This window comes from Neovison vison, chromosome 11 (genome assembly GCF_020171115.1).
Source record: "Neovison vison isolate M4711 chromosome 11, ASM_NN_V1, whole genome shotgun sequence".
NCBI classification, from domain to species: Eukaryota; Metazoa; Chordata; class Mammalia; order Carnivora; family Mustelidae; genus Neogale; species Neogale vison.
In genome coordinates, this window is record NC_058101.1 from 145,144,365 (window position 1) to 145,167,152 (window position 22,788).

Consider the following 22,788-nt stretch of genomic DNA (forward strand, 5'->3'; position numbering starts at 1 on the left):
AGCTTAAGGCAGATGGAGAGATTAATGCTGAGGCCTGGCAAACAGAGGGAACACGGGCTGGGTGGCGGGGGGGGGTGGGGGTGGGGGTGGGGAATGGAGCCGCCTCGTGAAGCAAGTCATGAGGCCTGGCCCTGACGCAGCTCACGCACGAACCACCGGGGAGCACAGCCCCAGCCCCACTCCAACTCAGGAGTCACACACGCCATAAGGGAAGGCCTGTTCAGGGGGCTGGAGGTGGCCAGCCAGGATTTCACGCACCAGAGAAGGCTGCCGCCCTCAGGAACACGGCCTGCTGTGAAAAAGCAAGGCTCCTTGTGGATAAACTCTACCTGTGGGCACGTGCCAACATCAGAGGAAAATGAATTTCTACGCACTGGGTGCCCAATCATAAAACATTACAGAGGGAATGAGTTCCATGATCTCTTCCCCACACTGTCACACACCAATCAAATAGTAAATTACATTTTATTTCATTTACAGAGAAGTTGGGGCAAAAAGGTGGTGTCTGGAAAACAGCACACAGGTGAGAAGCACCAACGAGAAGCCTGTTATAAATACGCCAGTGCGCTCTAAGTAGAGTGAATGTGGGGCCCTGGGAGGCCGTCTAAGCAGGAGCATCTCTCCACTGCCCTCTGGGTTTGGACCCTTCCCCGCCTGCCAGCAGCAGCCCCCTCCACACCCCATCCACCACAGCCAAGAGCACAGCCCGCACACACCCCCACGAGTAAGTGAAGTTCCCTTTCACATCTCAGCAGCAGGTGTGCAGGGAGCTGCCCGGTGGAGCCGTCACCACGGGGGAGGCTGGGCAGGCTGAGGACAGGATAATTAAAAACTCACAGTCCAAAGTCCCAAGGCTTGACACATGAAAAGTCCATCCTGTCAATCCTGACGCCCTTCTCCAGCTCCACAGGCCGAAGCAGTTCCCTGCGGTACGTCCTCTGCCCCTGCCTCGTGCAGTAGGTCCCCCTCCCTGCCCCTGGAGTGCCCATTGGTGATGTGGAGTTCCTGTGTCCAGGTGGCTGTGGGTTCCGCTCTGGAGGCAGAAGGCCCGTTCCCAGGTGCCAAGGTCCACGTGGTGCCTCACTGGCCAGGCACTAGAGCAGCTTGACGTAATTCTGTGGGATCAGCCCCCTCTTGCCATTCAGGGTCCCTTCTAGCCAGCCGGGTTCCCTTGAGGTTTGCACTGAAAAGTAAGAGAAATCACTTTTTACCAAAACACTCCCAAGTCCTTGCTTCCTGTGAATTCACTGCACCGCTGTGTACATTAAAGGCTCAACCAGAAGAGAAGGGGGCCCATGGCCAGGTACAAGTGGATCTGCCCCTCAGCCACTACAGTCCCCATCATTCCTCCTGCAGCAGCCTCCTAACCAGTACCCCAGCTTCTCGTCTGGGTCCTTCTAATCCCCATGCACAAAGGAGCTCAGGGAACTCTCTAGAACACGGAGCTGATGACATTCCCCTGCTTAAAGGCTGGCAGGGACAGGAACAGACCTCAGCATCTACTGGTCGGGTGCACAGACACCCGGTCCTGCCCAAATCCCCAACCTCCCCTCTTACTCCCCACCAACACGGTGCCTTCTACCTCTTCACCAGGTGGTCTTCCTCTTAGAGACCTCTACATGCCCTGTCTTCTGGGGAGACTCCCTCGACCATTTCCAGCACTCCCCAGGCCTCACGGACATGTCTGGGCACCTGTCTCTATGCCACACAGGATGGGGTGCTCCTGCGGTCAGGGCCTTGGCCACACACATCTGAACACAGTGTGGGGCAAACTGTAGGTGTCCAGAAGTATCCATGACAGATACAAAAGAAAAGGACTGCAGACTGAACAGCAAAGGGCGCAGGGTCCAGGCACTGGTCACTAGGCATTGGAAGTAAAATACAGCAGCATTTAATGGCCCCAACTGTGGGCAAGCCGCACTCAGGCCTCGGCCAGGGCCAGGAGCGAAGTGGCAGCTGCGTGTGGAAAGGGAAGGACACAGACGGCCCGGAGCTGGCCGAGCTACACAGCTGGGATCACCCCCCAGAAGAACTACCCAGTGTCAGAAACTGGGCCCACCACACAAAACCTGCACTAAACAGTACTTTCCTCGGTATGCACCACACGTTCTTGATTCTCTTCTGAAAAGCTGACTCCAGCTCAACCAAACGGAGTTCGTCACCTACTTGTGTGTGGCGGCCACCGTGCGACCTCCGCACACCTGCTCCCTCGGCTCCGAGGCTTCTCGTCCACTCAGGACTGGATGACACCCCCTCAGCCTGCAAAGAGCAGCTGGGGCGTCCTGCCCGCCAAGGCCAGCCTAGTGCTCCAGACTAGGTCAGGGCCACCCCCAGGACACACCAGTCATGTTCCGTGGGGGAAGGGGGGGGCGGGGGTGTGAGCAAGAGTGAGACAGAGAGAGAGGGTGGGAGGTTGACTGTGACTCTCCTTCTTCTTCTCTAGGTTCTAACATGACACCGGGACCCCCAGCATCATGCCTGGCACATGAGGAATTGTTTAAAGAATGAATAAGCAAATGAACAAGGCACGTGCTTCCTGGGCGGTCCAGCAGCCGGTCACCTTCTTTGCTCGCTCACTGATTTCTAGCCTGGAACTGGTCCTCGGAGCAGGATTTTCTCACTTATTCCACCTCCCCCGCCACCAAGCTGGCAATGCCATCAGAACAGCAACCTGGAGAGCCTCCATGGAAAGGGGCCCTGGGCTCAGGACAGACAACCTGGAGGGGAGACTCCCAGCAGACAGATGACAGCCAGGTGCACCTGGGGAACGACTGAACCCTCACAGCCCCGCCCAGCCTCCTCCCCTGCAAGATGGGGTTACCAGCACTTGGCCTGGAGGAATGCTACAAGGAGTTTGTAAAAGAGCTTATGGAAGAACACCGTGGAGTTGCTCACTGTTTCTCCTCCTATATACAATGAACGCCCACTCTTCCCCGAGTGGGTATTAATAGACACGGGTCGAACAGAAGAGAAAGAAAGGTAATTTCCCATAAAGCTGGCGGTGAAGAAGGCCTAAATGTGGGAAACCAAGCAGGGTCGGGAATCCTGCACCAACCCTCTCACAGACCAAGGGTCTTCTCCACACCTCACCTGCTGCCTTCGCAGCCCTCATCTCCCCAAAGGCCACGAGAGAAAGGTCACCAATGTAGAGAAGGGACTGAGGAGACTCTCACAGTATCCAAGAGCCTGGAAGTGGCCAACGGCTGGGAAGGGGATGGAAGAGAGCCAAGCACCCATAGCTGGGCCTGCCCAGGCACAGGAAAGGTGGCTCAAAGGCTACAGATGAGGCCTGTGAGGGTCTCATCACCTGTATGAAGACTTAGCCGCTCCTGGGAGCATCAGATCCCAGAAGACCCACCCTAGGCTCCAAGCTATATACTTGGCTGATCAAACCACTTCCTTCAATGGCAGTATGAAAGTTCCATGTGTCAGCCTGGTGAGGCCATGGTACCCACGTGTTATTCTACATGTTTAGATGTAATGAACAGGGAAATCAGTAGACTCAGTAAAGCAGATAACTGGCCATGATATGGGTGGGCCTCACCTAATAAGTTGAAGGCGTGCTTGGAACAAAGACTCCCACAAAGGAGAGGGTACCTGCCCTTGGCCAGCCTTTGGACACAGACTACAACTACTCCCTGGGTCTCCGGCCCATTGGCCTACCCTGCAGGTTGTGCATCTCCCACAACTGCATGAGCCGATAGCTATCTACAGAAAGCGATCCACTCATTCACAGACACAGTCACATCCCATGTGTTCTATTTCTCTGGAGAACCCTAATGCAGGCTGTTTCAGAGATAAGTGCCTCTTTGTGGGGGAAGATTCTGACTCCAAGAGGCAGTGAGTATAAGTGAAACAAGGTCCTGGCTGGAACCCTGGCACCTTCAGGACTGAGCAACCCTGGTTGACTTACTTCATCTCCTCTGACCTCCACGCTCCTCTTTTCTAAACGAGGGGAAGCGATAACTCATTTGAAGTTACTGCAAAAACTAAAATGAGACAATTTACATGAAGTGTGATGCCACACATACACCTCGTCCACACCCTGTGCACCACAAGAAAGGGCCCTGCCCTGCCACTTATGAGCCGTGTGGCCCTGGGCGAGTCACAGATCCCGAGGAACCCAGTCACTGTGTGATGACAATTATACCAGTGCTCCCTAGGACAACTGTTTCTATTGTTATGAAATATAGACACAAGTGACCATTTTAATCACTGGGAAGCATGCAGTTCGGTGGTATTAAGAAGAGTCACAATGTTGTGTGACCAGCGCCATCTCCGTCCACAGAGCTTTTCCACCTTCCCACACTGAAACTCTCTGTCCCTTCAACACTAACTCCGAATCTCCTCCCCGGGCTCCTGGGACCCCCCATGCTACTTGCTGTCTCTGTGAATTTGCCTATTATAGATATTACATATAAATGGAATGATACCCAATTTGGCCTTTTGTGACTGGCTTATTTCCCTTAACATAATACCTTCAAGGTTCCCCTATGTTGGAGCATGTCTCAGCATTTCATTCCTTTTATGGCTGAATATTCCATTATACGTTTATCTACTACATTTTGTTTATCTGCTCATCTGTCAATGAACATTCGGGTGTTCCCCCTTTTGGCTACTGTGAAAATGCAGCTGTGAACGTGGATGTCCAACACCTGTGTGAGTCCCTGCTTTCAAGTCTTTGTGGACACATCCAGAAATGGAACTGGACTGAATGGTAACCTTGTGACTCATGTGTTTAAGGAACTTCCACGCCGTCTCCCAGCAGCTACATGCACCATGTTACATTCCTACCGACAAGGCACAAAGGTTCTGATTTCTCCACATCGTTGCTCATGTTTGCTTTGTTCTGTGTTTTTGATAACAGTCATCCTAATGGGTACAAGGTGAAATCTCACTGTGGTTTTCCCATGGCATCCTCATTTACCATCCCATAACAACAGGGGCATGGAAGCCAGTTACAAGAATAATTTTCAAGAAGCTTTCTTCAGAACAGAATATGGACTCAGTTCTGGTTTGGGTGGGTTTTTTTTTTTTTTTTTAAGCATAATAAAAACAACACATATGACAAATATTCAAGTGTTATGAAGCATCATCATAATACAGTGGACACCAGGGAGCTACAGCGCATGACTGACACAGAGCTGTTCCTCTGCCAGATCCTCACCATTAGGTGCCCCCCACACCTCGAGCTCATTAGGAGTTGAACACTGTATCTCATTCTCTTACCCCAGCTATGGTGAAAACACAGCTTCATCGCGCATGTACAGATCTCAAAATAATATGCTGTTTATTTTGCTTATTTCTGAGCCTGGCCAGAACCACATTAAATAGAGCCTTCTGGCACTCACTTTTTTTTTTTTTTTAACTTAACATGTAATGATTCCCAAAGGTTAGGAATATTTCTAGGAATACAACTGTTGGGTTGTGGGGTCTGTTCAGATTCAACCTGCCAAGATAATGCTAAATTGTTCTGCAAGGATTACTCTTTACATATTTGAGACCTTTAAAACGAATCACCCAGAGTTTTAAAAGATTAATCTGGGCTGCACCTGCTCCCTAAAGCATTGGCTCAGTCACATATCCACATGGAAATGAACAGTCTGGGAAGCGCTGCTGAGAGATGGCCAGCTCCCAGACACCCTCCCACCAGGGGCAGGAGGGGGCCCTTCCAGTCATGCCTGGCAGCCTACGGAGGGACACCACTCCCCACTCTGATCATCTGCCAGCTGAAGGACCGCCTATCTGGAAAGAGAGCAGGACTGACTGGACACCCAGCAAACGTGTTTCCGGAGTTGCCCAGGCCCAGAGAGAAGGGAAGGTCCATATGGCAGTCCCAGGAATAGAGGCTGCCCTGAGACTTCACCAACATCACCTTCCCTAGGGGATGTGGGAGGCACTTCCCCGGAACAACGGCTAAGCATTCATGTGTCTATGATACAGATCAATCTTCAGCCTAGAATTTAAACTCAAAACTTATGTTCAGATCCACACGGTAAGAGGAAAAGAGCAAGGAAGAACTATCCAGCTACGTCATTACTAAAGATCCCTTTCTCTTCCACACTCTGGTTCAGGGTTTCTCACTGTCATATATATTACAAATCACAGAACTACCGATGATGCAGCCCATGGGCCACTTTAACCTGGATTTTGTCTTTACCAAAGGCCACTGGATGCCATAAACCAAATTCCTATGTTGCCCATATGAGGTACAAAAGGGGATTACCCTGCAAGAGGCTTTACGATAGCTGCTAAGGCTCCAGTGCAAGTGAACACAGAAGAAGGTCTCAGACATGTTGGAGGCCAGAGTATTGCTGGTGTGCACAAAGGAGGTGGTCCTGGTTGTATTCCCATGGCCAGTGCTGTCACAGTGGCCACCAGGAGCTCTACCTTGCTTCATGGAAGCTGAGACCAGATGAGCTGTCCATCTGTCCTACTCTGTGTCAGTCCCCAGAAGGGAAGACCCCAAACCATTCAAGGAAGAGCTTCTCTACACATTCTAAGGAAGCACACAATGAATTATGCATTTTCTGCTAAGAGATCTATTACACACAGAGATGAAAATACAGAGTAAAAAGAATAAATGCTATTTAAGAGCCTTTGACATTCTGTACCTTTTAAGAACTAGCCCTAAGACACAGCAAGTGTCAGGGTGTAGGTTCTGAATGTGCTCCTCTGTGTCGGCCATGCTTCTCTGTGCACCTGTGGTAGGACTGCAGGGAGCATACACAGGACAAGGTGCTCACATAAAATAAGATGCTCACGTGCTTGGGTAAGGGAAGGTGGCATCATGTCAACAAGGCAGGTGTAAAGCAGCTGGCCTTGAGGGAGGGACTGAGGAACCACTGAGCCAGTGACCCAGACAGAGATAGTCTCCAGCACTCCAGGGAACCAGGTCTGAAGGAGGCAGCACTGAGCCCACCCACGGCACACCACAGTGCACCAAGCATGGCTCCCTGCTTGGCAACATCCTCCGTGGACATCTGTGCTGTTCTCAAAGCCCCACCTACATCTGTGGCCCCAAAGGCTACCTTGACACCACATCACTCTTACAGGCATCCTTGAAGATGAGGATGGGGAATTGGATCCAGAGAGAGCTTAAAGAACTTGTCCAAAGGTACAGGGAAAGTAGAAAAGCCAATCTGATCTTAAGCAAAATAATGACGTGTGTGTGTGTGTGTGGGTGGGTGTGTGTCTCCTGCAAATCATTTAGGGACGTCAGAGGTAGAGAAGCTCAGTCTCTCGTGTCTGACATCTGCTAGCCTTTCCCCTGTTACCCATGCTGGCAGAAACTGGATTTGGTTGAGGTCCTGACCCTCATTCACATTTCTGTGGGCCCGGAGGAGGGGCCCCCATGGTTCAGATTGCCCTAAGCCCTGGCCAGTGATGGGTTTTAGGGTGAGCATCTGACCTTGTTCTGACTACTGAAACATGAGGACAGGTAAACTAGGGAACCTGTTCTGGGAAAGTTTTCCCATTCTTAAAAAACACAAGGATGAGGCATGCCCTTCCGCGAGGGTCCAGCACAGCTATGCCGTCTGGACTGGCAGCCATCTCATCCCACTGGGGAAGCTGGCCAGAGGCCCCTGACCACAAGCCATGAATGGCTCAGAAGAGACAGACCTACCGTGATAGTGATGTTATCTTTGAGAATGTGAATTAACCAAACCTTCCAGACTTAATCCCCGTAAGAGCCAATCCGTTTTCGTGACTGAGAACTCGCTGTATCAGTCTCTGTTACTTGCAGCCAAAGACATTCTCACAGATATACCTTCTACAAAGGTAAATATCTCATGAACAATACATCCCAATACAGCGATTTCAGAAGCTCCCAATCAGGTCTAATCACACGACGTAAAAACTCACCATCATTTCTCAAATGGGTGGGTTTCGACACTACTGCCTCAGCGTTGTCTCCTACCCTGTGGTGTGCCAGTATGCGACAGGCCTGGAGTAGGGCGGATATTTTACCACACTCTCGCAAAAATCGTACGTATATGTGTTTCGGTGATAGAGGAATGACCTTGCTTCTACTCCAAGAACAAAATTCCTCCATAAAGTATGATTCTGTCATATGTGGGGTTCTGGTGGGAGTGTTGTTTGTTTTCTGGCACTATCAGGAGTCCCTGGCTCTCAAGAGTACATACCACACACAGACAGAATGTATCTAAATGAGGTGACTGGCAGGGCGCTGGGGTGGCTCAGCTGGTTAAATGTCTGATACTTCTTGATTTTGACTCACGTCATGATCTCAGGGTCATGAGACCGAGCCCATCAGGCCCCGTACTGGGTGTGGAGCCTGCTTAAGATCCCCTCTCTCTCCCCTTCCTTCTGCCCCTCCCCCTCCCTCTCTAAACAAACAAACAAACAGGCAACTTGCTTTCTAAAAAAGACAATCAGGGGCGCCTCGGTGGCTCAGCAGGTTAAGCCTCTGCCTTCAGCTCGGGTTGTGATCTCAGGGTCCAGGGATCAAGCCCCACATCGGGGTCTCTGCTTGGCAAGGGGTCTGATTCCCGCCCCCCTCCCCTGCCTGCCTCTCTGCCTACTTGTGATCTCTTTTTCTGTCAAATAAATAAATAATAAAAAATTTAAAAAAAAAAGAATCGCCAGCAAACACTGCATGACTGACGATATACCACTAAGTATTGTGTTGATATATTCCACATATTCCAGACATTCTGGCTGACCGACCATTCCATTCAAACATATAAGATCCTCACTGCCTCCCCAGAACTCTTTTGGGCAGCTCCACCCACACGCATCACTGTTTCCACAGCAACCAGTGAATTTCATAATGAGTAAGACTGTTAAGGAAGAAATCAGGAGAGGGGGAAATGAGATAAACAATGAACCATAGGAGAAATCTGTGAAACATTAAGCCAGGTAGAGCTCCTAAATGCTTGCGTGTGAATATTAAAGACTCAGACAAAATCCAATACACAAAGTCAATACCCAGATCCTAAGAGTCACACATTATCCAAATGAGCAAAAATCACGTAAAGCATAAGAATGGGAAGGGAACTATAAACCAACATTTTTGACAAGAGTACTCTTCTGTAACGCAGATTTGGCAAACCTGACGCATTTATGAGGTTTGGCTGGGGACTGTGGGAGAGGAAAACAAAGGATGCAAATTAGACGTATTTCTTAATTCCAAATGGCACTAGCTTCTTTACATCAGGAGAAAGATATCCTAAACGAAGATTCACAAGAGTTCAAAGGGCTGGAGAATCATAAAGATGAAAGCAGAAGTGGAGTTCCATGGCCCTCCCTGCTCCAGGCCACCGGTGTTCAGTTCCTGGCAGCCAACGGGGCCAGCTCTCTCCCACCCAAAGGTCAAGGGATGGACGTGTGCCCCTGACAGCCCCATAACCAGTGACTGCTTACTCTGGATTGTAGACATTCAGAGGGAGGACAGAACATATGCTACCACGGAGCTCCCACTAACACTTACCGTCCTCAAAAATTGCTCCTATCTCAAAAGATAATTCTGAGCTGTGTTCTGCTTCGCATGGATACACCGCTCGAGCCTTCCGATTGACAACGCTAAGAAGGGAACATGAAAGACACAAATTAAAATGTGAGAAACCAGGAGGGGGAACCTCACCTCCCCCGAAACCCACCCCTTCCCAAATCTCATTTACATACCACCAGTGGGACAACTTCCAAACAAACAAACAAAAAAAACCCAAACCAACCAACCAACCAAATAGCAGTGAAATGAACACCAGGCACAGCTACAGCCCTTGATTTTCAAGTAAATGATGGGTTTCAAATTCAAATCTTTCTTCAGGGAGCTTCTCCTAGAAGCTTTCACTGAACCTCATCACCTAATTCTCCTCTCTGCCTGGTGGAATGCCCTTTCCTATCGTTCAGCATTATGGGAGCCACAGGGTGTTTACTTCTAAGCACCGTGTTCCTCTATTAGGAAAAGCACCCTATCTTGAGACAGAAGGCGAAGCAGCGAAGGGCAGAGGCGCACGTGTCCCAAGTGACTTGGGCAGTGCACAGTGGAAATCTGTCCACAAGGACAGTCTGCTTCCACACCACTCTGGAAGGAGTTTGTAGCTCTGAGTCGGGTCTTCTCTATTTGACCCCCCTTGCGTCTGCCTCCAAAATGCATTTCAAGGCTAATAAGCTTCTCGCTGCTTGTCAAAATGCCCTCTGTGCCCTTCTGAGGAAAGAGCAGGCCAGGCGAGGAGGGAGACCATGGTGTCAGCCAGATGCAGACTGAAGCAGAAGGAAGTGCCCCACCTCACTGGAGTGGGGGAAGCCAGGGAAGACAAGAACTTCAGCCGACCACCCAGGATGAAGGGCTTACTAGGCCAGCTCCTTTGGCTTCTGCACAATGGGCCCATTAAATGGCCATGTTAACCAATGTTCCTGGGATCCTGTTCACTTTAAAAAAAAAAAAAAAAGTACTTTATATTCATGTATAATGAGCTCTTCCAAAATAAATGGCTTCATCAATGGATAAGAAGCACCAAACAAAATAGAGGAGGACAGCAGATTCAAGCAGCTCTCACATAAGGCAAACTTCTCCAGAGAATGTATTTGCTCTTGAACCAAGCACCGCCTAAGACAAGGTGGTCAATGTCACGCATGAGCTCCAGGAGGCTTGAAGAACCTGAGCATCCACTTTCACGTGGGGAACACAAAAAGCTGCTCAGGCTGATCGGGCCTGGGTGCTGCCCCGGTCTTCGACATCATTCTCCACACCCCATACCTTTCCAGCGGCTTGTCCACTATGGCGGCAGGCAGAGAGAGGGGGGAAGGAGGGGGCTTGGGTGAAGGAGGTGTAACAGCCGGGCTGCAGCTCGGTGTGGTCGGGGACTGTGTGTTAAGCCACTGGACCATGGGCGATCGCGTCTGGCAGGGGCTGTAGGTAGAAGTTCGAAGGACAGGATTAATAGTATAAAAGCCACAGAAAACCAAATACATGACACCCCATTCCCAAATGGCTAAGACGATAGCTTCCTTATCTCCCCCAGTGACCAGAACAGGACTGAATTCTCACTAGGTCTGTAGCCTCAAGAACCACAGTCCAAAGGAGAGATGCCTCATACTTCTCCAGGTATGTGGACAAGGTCAAGTCTTGTCCAACCTAGCACCGTATCAGTTCACTAATTAGGACACTAGAATCCAACTGCCATGACCAGTTACTTGGACTTTGAGGTGCTCATGTTCTCTGCTTATAAGGAAAGTGTCAGAATCTACAGTCCAACTTATGACCTTTCACTCCAAGAACTTAACCCATGGCCTTTCAAGGTTTAAAGCCCTTTCCTCTGTCACATACACAGGGCAACTCAGACAAAACTGCAGCTACGAATCAAGATTACTCTAGAGTAGACCAAAGACAGCATTTACAAGAGAAACCCATGAGCAGGAAAAAAAATCTTTAGGGACCTTAATGTTCCCTAATATTTGCAAAAATTTTTAAAAGATTTTATTTATTTGACAGACAGAGATCACAAGTAGGCAGAGAAGCAGGCCCCCTGCTGAGCAGAGGGCCCGATGTGGGGCTCGATCCCAGGACCCTGAGATCATGACCTGAACCGAAGGCAGCGGCTTAACCCACTGAGCCACCCAGGTGTCCCAATATTTGCAAATTTAAAAAAAAAGAAAAAAGAAAAAAGCTAATGTAAAAAGGTCAGGGAACAGACTCACGGAGGGGCCTCTAAACATGAAAAAGAATGCAATATATAGGTATGGATCTGAATTAAGTTATTCTTTAATTATCTCTAAACTGGAGGCTGTGACTATGGCATATGAAGCTTACTTTAAAAGCACAGTGACGAAAGTTGCTCATTTCAATTACATTTCCAACACACATGCATTTCAGTGGCTGCTACACCCAGATGCTCTTCACCTCAAATTCACCCGCTTCAGCTAAAACCAGTTTCTGTGAGCAGCTCCCTTATCCTTCCACATTCCTGAGCATTACCTTTGCTTCTTTCCTCTGTAGCAGAGCTAATATCGAATTCTGTCCATTTTTACTTCCTCTAGCTCTCATGCTGTTCCGTTCTTTACCTTCTCATCACGTTGCTTCATGCCTGGGTCACCACTGTGGTCTCCTGGCTCAACCCCCAGTCCAATTCCTCCAACTCAAGTAGCTCAACCAGCCAGCCTCAGCCACCTGAGACCCAGTCTGCCCCATCCGTCTCCCCAAGACTGAGTGCACTCCCCAACCTACCCTCTGCCTGCTCTCCTGATGGTCCTGCACCCTGCCTAGGTCTCTTCTCAGCTCTCAGGCTCCCCAACCTCTCTGCCAGCCCCAATCTGTCCTTTCCTCAACTCAGCTCCAGGCCTGCCTCCCCGAATGCTTCTTCTTTGGTCTAAGTCACAGATCTCTGAAGGCCCAGCCCAGTAAGAAATGGGAGGGCACCTTGGAAGGAGTTATTCTGTGATGGTTTCTGAGATTTCTCTTACCTTTGGGGTAAAATCAGGACTTTAACTCTTTCCATAGACCTCACAGAGCCAGGCAGAGGGCTAGGCATGTGCAGTCTTCCACGAACACCTGAACAACCATTCTACAACTAACACTGGATTTTACAAATCGAGTACATGGAATATTGCATTCCTGACTTGATAGATAACTTAGTACAGGAGCAGGTCTCCTATCCTTTGATCAGAAAAGGGGAGAGGGGCTCACATTTTTTTAAAAAAATGTTATTTTTTGAACAATTTGTTTACAATCTCCCCATCCAGCCAATTCATGTGGAAGTCATAAAACCTATTTCATAGGGGTGCCTGGGTGGCTCAGTGGGTTAAGCCACTGCCTTCGGCTCAGGTCATGATCTCAGGGTCCTGGGATCGAGCCCCACGTCATGCTCTCTGCCCAGCGGGGAGTCTGCGTCCCCCTCTCTCTCTGCCTGCCTCTCTGCCTGCTTGTCATTTCTCTCTCTCTCTCTGTCAAATAAATAAATAAAACCTTTAAAAAAAAAAAAAAAAACCTATTTCATAACCAAGCAAAGAAATCTATAAATCTCAAATGGTCTGTATCGCCTTATCAGAAAATGAATCTTAAGTGGTGTCTTACTAATCAGGAAGGGAGAGGAAGGAGTGACTGAAGCTCTGACAGAGAATTTAAGGCTGCACTTAGCCAAACAATTGCCATTTCATCTCCCAGCAATTATTCAAGGTGCTGGGAGGGCGGTGGTGGCTGTAGATGAGATGTTTTACCCCACCCCATCGGCTCTTTCAGGTCATAAATAGCCGAGTGATTAAATGACCGCCATCCATCTGCAGAGAGGGAGGACAGCTACAGGATGAAAGATAAAGTAACAATGGTGACTATACTTATAAGGCTCTTTAAAAACAAAGATCATAAATTTTATAGCTATTATCTACTTAATCCTCACTTCTTTTTTTTTTTTAAGTGGTTTGCTTTTTTGTAAAGGAAAAGCACTCCTTTTGGAAAGTGAAAGAATTGTTGGTATAGCAGGTGTTCTAAGTCTAAGCCCATCCCTTAGCTCGGCCTTCTCCATCCTGTCCCAAAACAGGGATGCAGACTCAGCAATCCTTGTTCAGGGTCAAGTTCTCAACATCAGCTGTTTTTGTTTGTGTGCTGTGATCTTTTTGATGCCCTTCAATATATAGGTGTGCTAAGCGACCCAGCACTCACCAGTTCACACCCACATAACTGAGACCTGCTTCTGTATTCAGTTTCTTGGGTTCTCCCCACAGTATCTCAGAAGCCTGAGCCAGTCACTTCTCCTTTGGATTTCAGAATCCCACACGGCCACAAACTCTGTGAGGTGGAATATTCAAAAGAGGTAGCAAAACCCAAGTCTGGAAACAGTGTCTATGGGGAGGAGGCATCAGAAGTCACATGGAGAATCAGAAAGAGGAGACCTACATGGCAAAACAAAGTTTGGAAAACAAACAGAACAGCTGCTGGGTTGGATACAAGAAACTTTTCACAGGTTTCTCCACTGGGAAGGACTGAGGAGGGGGGCAAGAAGTGGTTAAGTAAATAGAAAGTCCTAAAACGAGTTCTCATCTCAGCCAACAGAGGTCCGATAACGACATGTTTCATAGGTGTTTCCCACAAGCAAACTGCCCGAATTTTTTTTGAAGGGAAGAAATTGTAAGCATTAGCTTCTTTACATAAACTACTTCCTCCACAGAATTTGGTGGGATCCTTTGTTTGTTTATTTCAGGGTTGTTTTTTTTTTTTTGTAATGAAGTTCAGAATCTTTTTTAACTATAGTTTACACCTGAACAATGTGAGAATTAAGGGCACTGACCCCCACACAGTCAAAAATCCACATTTAACTTCTGACTCCCCAAAAACTTAACCCTTGCCCAAATGCCTTCTGTTGACCTTTGGAAGCCTTACCAGTAAGAGTCAATTCACCCATATTTTGTATGTTACATTTGCATTATGTACCGTATCCTTAAGATAAAGTAAGCTAGAGAAAAGGTGTTTTAAAGAAAATCGTAATGAGGAGAAAAGACATTTACACTACTGTTCTGTACTGAAAAAATCCACATCGACATGGACCTGCACATCTCAAACCTGAGTGTTCGAGGGTCAACTGTTTATTCAATGCTTCAAATATACTACTTCTGTTTTCCCAAAAAACAGCAGAGGAAAATGTTGTTTCTGATATTTGCTGTTTATTCTTTGATTTAAAACACAGGGCATTTTGGAAATGGCAGCCCCCAGGAACGGTCTCACAGTTTTTCTCATCCTGAGCCCTCGGAGAGAATTAAGCCCTAAGGCATCCCGGTACATAAAATTAACACCTCTTCTATACAACTAGAGTGGTTCCAGCTACCCACATGGTGGAAGACAATTCTTGACGGCTTCTTGTGTAGTGCGCTCCTATTGAGCAGAGACGCACTGCCTGCCTTTGTTCTAGACTATCTTTCCAAGGATATCTGCAGAGCAAACAGCATGGGAAGATAGAGACTGGGTCTCCCCCTGGAGAAAAAAGCAGGCTTTACTGCCCAGCATAAAAGATGTGGGTTTCCTAAGCTCCAGGTTCCTCCCTTACAACAGCTCGCATGCAGGTATCATGTGGCCCATGGGGCATTAGCCTGCGGGAAGTAGGAGTCAGGGAACTGTTACTCTACTACTGCTCTGTAGTAGGATCAGTCTTTTGACCAAGAGTCACGCATCTTCTACTAGCATCCATGAAACCACACACACAAATTTGGTGACTTGTAAGCAGAATTAAGATTTCAGACTTCAGAATTCCTCACATTAACATCTTTGGGAGAATTGAGAAAATATTCGGGCCATTTCTTTCTTTTCTTTTCTCTCTCTCTCTCTTTTTTCTTTTTTTTTTTTTTTTTGGCTGTGGTTCAGAGGAGAATTCTGGTTTAAAAAAAAAAAGTCTTTGGGTTAAAAACCAGAAATGATGCATACTCTAAGAATAAAAAGCTTATTACCTGCTAAAACATAATGAAATATTTTGAGTGTCCTCTCCCACTACCTCCCAAATTTAAGCATCAAAAAACATTTGTATCCTTCTTCCTGCTGCCCCTTTACAAATTTTTGATGAGTAGGACTGGCATGATCCCAAACCACCAATTTTATTTAATGACAAGCTGCAACCAATTACAACAAAGTACCTAAGTACTACATATTTCCTGAAAGCCAACTTGTGGTTTGCAAAAATGGAGGCAAAAGTCGACTCTTCCTGAAAAGCTCAGAAACCACATTTACCAAAACAGAAATAAATTAAAGGGAAGTACTAATATCTGCTTGTTTGCTATCTTCCCAATTTCACATGCTAAACTGAAAGAACCTTCTGAATGGACCCCTCTCCATTTTTAGTGCAGAAGAGCCAGTACCAATCACCTTCCTTTGAGGAGAAACGTTTCCTTCTCAAAGAAAAGGAACAAATGGCAACTAGATGGTCTCACTAAAAACACATAGAGATTTCATACAGCTAACTCAGAAACTCATTCTTGAAAACTCTTATACTGAAAGCCTATCTGGTAATTCCTAAGGCAACAGAGAAGGCTCCTGTGCTCTGGGGGTGTGGGTTGGGAACACATAAGTGTGGGATAGAATGTGCATTTTTGAAAGCGCTGAGAGACTTCTATTAAAAAAAAAAAATAAAAAAAATGCACACTCTTGCTTTGGAGTATGTCTGTATTTCAGGGAAAGGCCCTGTAGCTTTCGTGGTAAGCAGGAATAAACCCTCAGACACATAAAATTATGACAGTAGCTGTGTATGTGTATACTTTACAGTTTATATTTATAAAACGTAACATATCAGCAATATATGCTGCTTCTGATTCAAACTGTGACCCAATCTTTTCCAATACCAGACTCGACACTCCATGCATATTAAAAACTTTTTGGCAGCAGAAGTGCTCAAGCATTTCAGCAATGGGGGAGGGGAGTTAGGGCCTTAACTGTTAAAATTCAACAACAGCTGCACCAGTCACTAGAGAACTTCTGCATCTAGTGAACATTTCTTGAATAAAATAGACGGGTCAGGCTTTGGGCAGTGCTGGTGACACAAGTGCCCGATTCTGGGCTCTTTGAGTAACAAGCAGCATTTTAAAACTCAAAGGACACAGACCAGGGAGAATACATATCAAGGAAAGAAATGATCGCTTATATGAAATGATTAAACCCCCCCCAACCAAGATATTTGACTCCGATTATATGATGTCAGAACCACATAAGAAGTTTGCGTTGGAATGAAAGATTTTAAAACCTCATTTGCAAGGTCTCTGAGCAGAAGCTAACACATTAGTGAAATGATCTTTCATTCCAGCCTGGGAAACGTACAGCATAAGTCTAGAACAGCTGTCCTGGGCAAAAGTGTTTGAAAATGTTAATAAAGACAGAAGGAAATATTGTAGATCTGTATATTATGGGAAATCTCTGTTCAAATAAATGCCACAGTTATTCCTTAAGTGCCAGAGAAGGAGAATTCCACCGCCAGCACACTGTCGGTTCCAAATGAGCAAACTGAGGGGGGACAGCAGTGGCGTTAAGCAAACGTCTATGACAAAGAGAGGCACCATCATGCAGGGATGGACGAGGAGGCCTTCACTGCCCATAAGGAGACTGGGACATGGACCTTGTTCACTCATCATTTACGGTCCGAGAACTACCTGTCAGGCCCCATGCTAGGCCCTGGGGACACCCAGGGGACTAGGACATCTGCTCTCCATGAGTGCCCAGTCAAGTGAGTAGAGAATGACAAGTTGGTAATCATAACATAGTGTGATGACTGCCATGTAGAGAGTTGCCCAGGGTCCTTTGGGAGAACAGAGGAGGAAGCATCCAACGTTCACGTGGGCCCTGAGACCGCTTTCTGGACGATGCAGTGTCTGTCCTGAGCTGATGCTGCCAGTGTCAATATCGCTGTCACCCCCCACAACTTCCTCCTTTGAGGCCCAGCCGCACGCTCCAGCACTGTGTCAGACACAGCCTGCGCACGCCGACGCACTTCCTGCTAGCCACGCTCCCATTTCACAGGACCTGAGAGAAGAGCATCTCAGAAAGTTGAAGAGGATTTACTCAAGGTCATGTGCGTACTAAAGCCCGTTCTGACTAGTCTGCATGGAGCTCACAGCCTCACACCCTTCTGGGCTGGAACAAAATACAAGGAGAGGAATGGAGAGGGATGGGAATCAGACCCGCTTGTGGGGGGTGGGGGCAGGACTGTGTGGCTACGGAAGGATTATAATCACACAAATTACAAGTGCAGGAAGCACTGCTATTCTGAACAGTGACCTGGGTTCCCAAGCCAGCTCTGGCTAATCTCCCTTTGCTTTTTCCTTTTTTTTTTTTTTTTTTTTTTTGTAGACAGAGAGGACACTTCTCACTAGCTAGCATTGTTAGTCTCCGCTGAGGGTCATCCACACCTGAAATCTGGGTAAGAGTAAACGCCCTGGTCTCTGTTTCCTTAACGAAAACAAAAGGATTCACAAGTGGCTCTATGGCTTCAGTGGGGTGTTAGTGTGAGGCATCCTGCAGTGACAGGTGCTCACTGGCTCACTCAACACTTCATAAGCGAAGCTCTGATTACGAGCCTTAGGGACTTGGGAGTCAAAGGTCACCTCTGCCTTCCAGGGTTACATAATCCCAAACAAGTCATTTTTCTTTACCCAAAGACAATATCTAAACTCTATCAAAGAGAAAAAACTGGAGATATTCGGTGGATGTCATCATTAAAAAAAGAAAAAAAAAAAAAAGTCACCGAATGCCGTGAATGCCATATGGTATCCTGGAATGGATCCTGGAAGAAAAGGGCATGAGTGGAAGAACTAGTGAAATCCAAATCAAGTCTATAGTTAACATTATTGTACCAATGTGAATTTCTTATTTTTGATAAAACTGCCATGATTCTGTGTTAAGATGCTAACAACAGGGGAAGCTGGTTGACGGGTTTAGAAGAAGCCTTTGTAGTCTCTTTGTAGCCTTTCTGTAAATCTACAACTATTTCAAATAAAAATTTTAAACAATAGGTTGTTAAAAAAAAAAAAGCCCCATATAACTCTTTATTCACTCAAACACTAAAGACCTTTTGAAATTAAGATCACACCACTTGAAGACATTCAAAAGTCACAAGGAAACCTTTTGCTTGGTTCAACGACAAGAAAAGATTCATAACGATTATGTTTAAAAATCACCTACACTGTCCACCTTAAGGCAATTAGCCTCACTTGTTGAAAGTGGGTTGTGAGAAAGGTGTTTTTTCCAAAAAGATTTGTTTTATTTATAGAGGAGATCGAGGTCAGCAAACTGTCTGGAACGGACCAGACACTAAACACTTCAGTGTTTGCAGGCCGTATGCCTGTTCTCCCAGCTCCTCCCCTCTGCCACCAGAGACAATGTCAATAACTGGGCCAGAGACCAGGTCAATGACTGGGTGGCTGTGCGCCAATAAAACTTTATGTATACAGACAGGCAGAAGTGGGCCACAGTGTGCTGACCCCAGCACTAGAGGGAGCAGATAAGAATCCAGTTCAGAGTGGAGCACTGGGGGAGATGACAATGATGGCAAATTCCCCTGGGCCTGAGAAGCCCCTGACCCCAAGTCTGCCGACACTGGCTTTGTGACATGGGGCCCCCAGTATGTGCCAGAAGCCCATCTGCAAATGCCCAGGGCCTACCTGCAGCAGAAACGCTCCTCACCAGCTGCTCATGAGCACCAACCATGTATCAAATCAGCACATAAAAGCAGTAACTTGATCACCCTTGAGGAAAAAAGTCTTTGGCAGGAGCGGGACAGGCGGGGAGAGGACAAAGAGCCCCACAGGAAATCTCTGGAGCACAGCTAAGACACAGCCTTTTCAAGCTGGACCCAGCCACGGTGAACACACGGTCCTCCCCTCCTGCTGTGAGATGCTGAGGCTCCTGGGGGTTTCCCTCCTTAAGGAGAAAGGATGCCACCACCTAGTCATCCTACAGATTACGAAGTTCACTCCACAGCTGATCATTTTCTTGGGTTTCACTATAAAAGAATTGCCTTCAAATTATATCTCTGACCCATCTTTCACTCAAAGATTGTTCCCTGAGTCCCATTTTTCTTCCTTCCAGATGATCACTAGAATGAGGTAAGAGGATTGCACTTTAGCTTGCTCGCTGAACAGAAAAGGAACTGAAGCTTCATTTCAGAAAATGATGGGGCATTAGAGGTCTCAGCACTGAGGTCTTGCGGGATAACTAACAGAAATGTTTCTACCAGCTCAATTCGTATGTGGAAAACAGCTGCCACCCGGTGTGAGGCCTGAACATAGAACACAAGGCCTACCAAGCACAGCTCACAAGGGGTGCAGCATTACTTTGCTAAGAAAAAGCTCAGTTACTTACCAACCTGACTTTATGGGTTATCTGTTCTAATAGGTAAGCTATCCATACTGCTCAGAATAATTTACAGATTGGTCTGGTGCCAGTGGGTACACCATGCCTTGGTAATGCAATAACCAAAAGCCCTAATCTTACAGGGTTTTACAAAGGAGGTTCCTACACAGAGAGTCAAGAAGAGGATCCCCGAGCAGAGTCCTCCTGGACCAACCTCTCAGGCTTCCTGGTCCCCAGAACCAGAGAGGTTATTTCCCTGCTCTATATGGTAAGGAGATTATGGAACTGATGAACCAGGAAGGCAGGTCAACTTAAACTAAGAATATCAAATTTGGTTCTCAGAGGGAAGCAATCCAGACAGGCGGCCACCTGGTGTTCCCAGGGGAGCAGTGACTGGGTTATATTAGATGTTATACCTTGAAACCTCACAATCTGGAAGGGCAGATGGTGATTCCCCTTTCACAGGTAATCTTGCTAAGCCCTGGTTTGTTTAGATAATTTACATAAGGCCTCCAAGGTTTTCAGAAGCAGAATGTGGATACAAAGCCAAGTCTGATTCTACACTCAATGCCACACCAGTGTATAATCCTTTTAATGTACTGTTGAATCCTGTTGGCTAGTATTTTGGTGAGAATTTTCGCATCTGAGTTCAAGGATATTGGTCTGTAGCTCTCTTTTTTGATGGGATCCTTTGGTTTTGGGATCAAGGTGATGCTGGCCTCATAAAATGAGTTTGGAAGTTTTCCTTCCATTTCTATTTTTTGGAACAGTTTTAGGGGAATAGGAATTAGTTCTTCTTTAAATGTTTGGTAGAATTCCCCTAGGAACGCTACACCAGTGTAAATGATCTTCCACTTTACAGAGGACTCAGGAGGTCCTTGCCTTCATTTTGATGTAAAGACCGTGCCAACCAATGCAAGCACAGCGAATGATAAATCATAACAACAAAAACCAACAAAACATAAAATCCTGAGAAGACATAATTGGTTGAGTTAAGCGGGAGAAAAGTGACAACAAAATTTTGACAGTCTTAATTTTAGAAAGTCAACTTTCCATTATGGGGCTTTAAAGTTACATGAACCACCAACATTCTGAACTGGAAATCAAACCTTCAAATTTTGGAACCTGCAGTTATAGCACAAGGGAAGATGTGAATTAAACCACATGTGAATCTAAGTATATAATACAAATACCAAAAATGCCCTAGCCAGACACACAGGATGGTATGGAAAGTCGTGAGGATGCTAAGCAGCCAGCTCTTCACAGAGCTGGAGAGAAGATTCAAGGAAATAGTCAGGACAGAAACTGTTTCCAAAACCCAGCACAGAAACAGACACATAGCTCATAGATCAATGGAACAGAATAGAGAGCCCAGGAATGGACTCTCAACTCTATGGTCAATTAATCTTCAATGAAGTAGGAAAGAATGTCCAATGGAAAAAAGACAGTCTCTTCAACAAATGGTGTTGGGAAAATACCCACATGTGGAAGAATGAAACTGGACCATTTCCTTACACAACACACAAAAATAGACTCAAAATGGATGAAAGACCTATATGTCAGACAGGAATCCATCAAAATCCTGGAGAACACAGACAGCAACCTCTTCCACCTTGGCTGCAGCAACTTCTTCCTAGAAACATCCCCAAAGGCAAGGGAAGCAAGGGCAAAAATGAACTACTGGGACTTCATCAATTTAAAAGCTTTTCTACAGCAAAGGAAACAGTCAACAAAACAAAAAGATAACTGACAGAATGGGAGAAGATATTCATGAATGGCATATCAGATAAAGGGCTAGTATCTAAAATCTATAAAGAACTTCTCAAACACCCAAAGAACAAATAATCCAATCAAGAAATGGGCAGAAGACATGAATAGGCATTTCTGCAAACAAGACATCCAAATGGCCAACAGACACATGACAAAGTGCTCAGCATCACTAGGCACCAGAGAAATACAAATCAAAACCACAGTAAGAATGACAGATAGTGGAGAGGATGCAGAGAAAGGGGAACCCTCCCACACTGTTGGTGGGAATGCAAGCTCATGAAGCCACTCTGGAAAACCGTATGGAGGTTCCTCAAGAAGTTGAAAATAGAGCTACCCTATGACTGAGCAATTGCACTACTGGGTATTTACCCTAAAGATACAATGTAGTGATCTGAGGGGCACCTGCACCCAAATGTTTATAGCAGAAATATCCACAATAGCCAAACTATGGAAAGAGACCAGATGTCCACCAATAAATGAATGGACAAGGAATATGTGGTGTACACACACACACACACACACACACAGGAATATAACACAGCCATCAAAAAACCCGAAATCTTGCCATATGCAAGGATGTGGATGGAACTTTTAGGAGGTAAATTTACTACTTTCTTTTTAAACAGTAAGCATAATAAGAGAGGGGGAAAATATAAGATACCAATTTCTAGGGTGCACTGACTGCCCCTGGCCAAGAAGGATGGGGAGCAGTAAAATTGAGAGGAAGTCTCCCTGAGGGGGTGGAGAAGATGCAAAAGGGAAAGAAAAGGAGATGAAACAAGGAGGTGAAGACAGAGCTTCCATATGACTGCTATCTTCTAATTTCTAAGTGTGTGCCAAATTTCACAGAAATCTGCTTAAAAATGTTAAAGATGATTAATTTTCTGAACTTCAGACAAATCACTCATAGTTTGTTGTGGTATACTAAGCCACAAATCAAACTTGAAGGGCTCCCAGCAAAATGTGTTCATCAACTTTTCCTAAAAAGCAATCATGGAACCAACATTCGAGTAATTTAAAATGCCAAATAGCTGTTTATGGATAACTTCAAACTGCCCAGTTTAAAGGAAGCGAGTTATTTCATTGATAAGCATAAAACTGGTTACACAGGGTGAGTGCACACAGGGTCTACGGGTGACCTGCAGCACAAGGCTGCAAATGAGAATGGGAATCTACTGTCTAAAGACTGCAAGCAGCTAGCATCAAGTCCGGGTAGGCATGAATCTGTTGCACAA

At 46.5% G+C, this 22,788-nt stretch overlaps 1 protein-coding gene across 1 annotated transcript in view; it reads right to left on the minus strand.

The window, feature by feature from the left end:
* Positions 1-446: 446 nt before the first annotated feature.
* Positions 447-22,788, minus strand: part of ARHGAP10 (Rho GTPase activating protein 10) — a 324,116-nt gene continuing 301,774 nt past the window's right edge. The window contains exons 21-23 of the mRNA XM_044224902.1: positions 10,727-10,879; positions 9,455-9,546; positions 447-1,183 (exon numbers count right to left, since the gene is read on the minus strand). Of these exons, the coding sequence (XP_044080837.1) occupies positions 1,095-1,183; positions 9,455-9,546; positions 10,727-10,879 (334 nt within the window). The 3' untranslated portion in view covers positions 447-1,094. The remainder of the gene's footprint in view (positions 1,184-9,454; positions 9,547-10,726; positions 10,880-22,788) is intronic.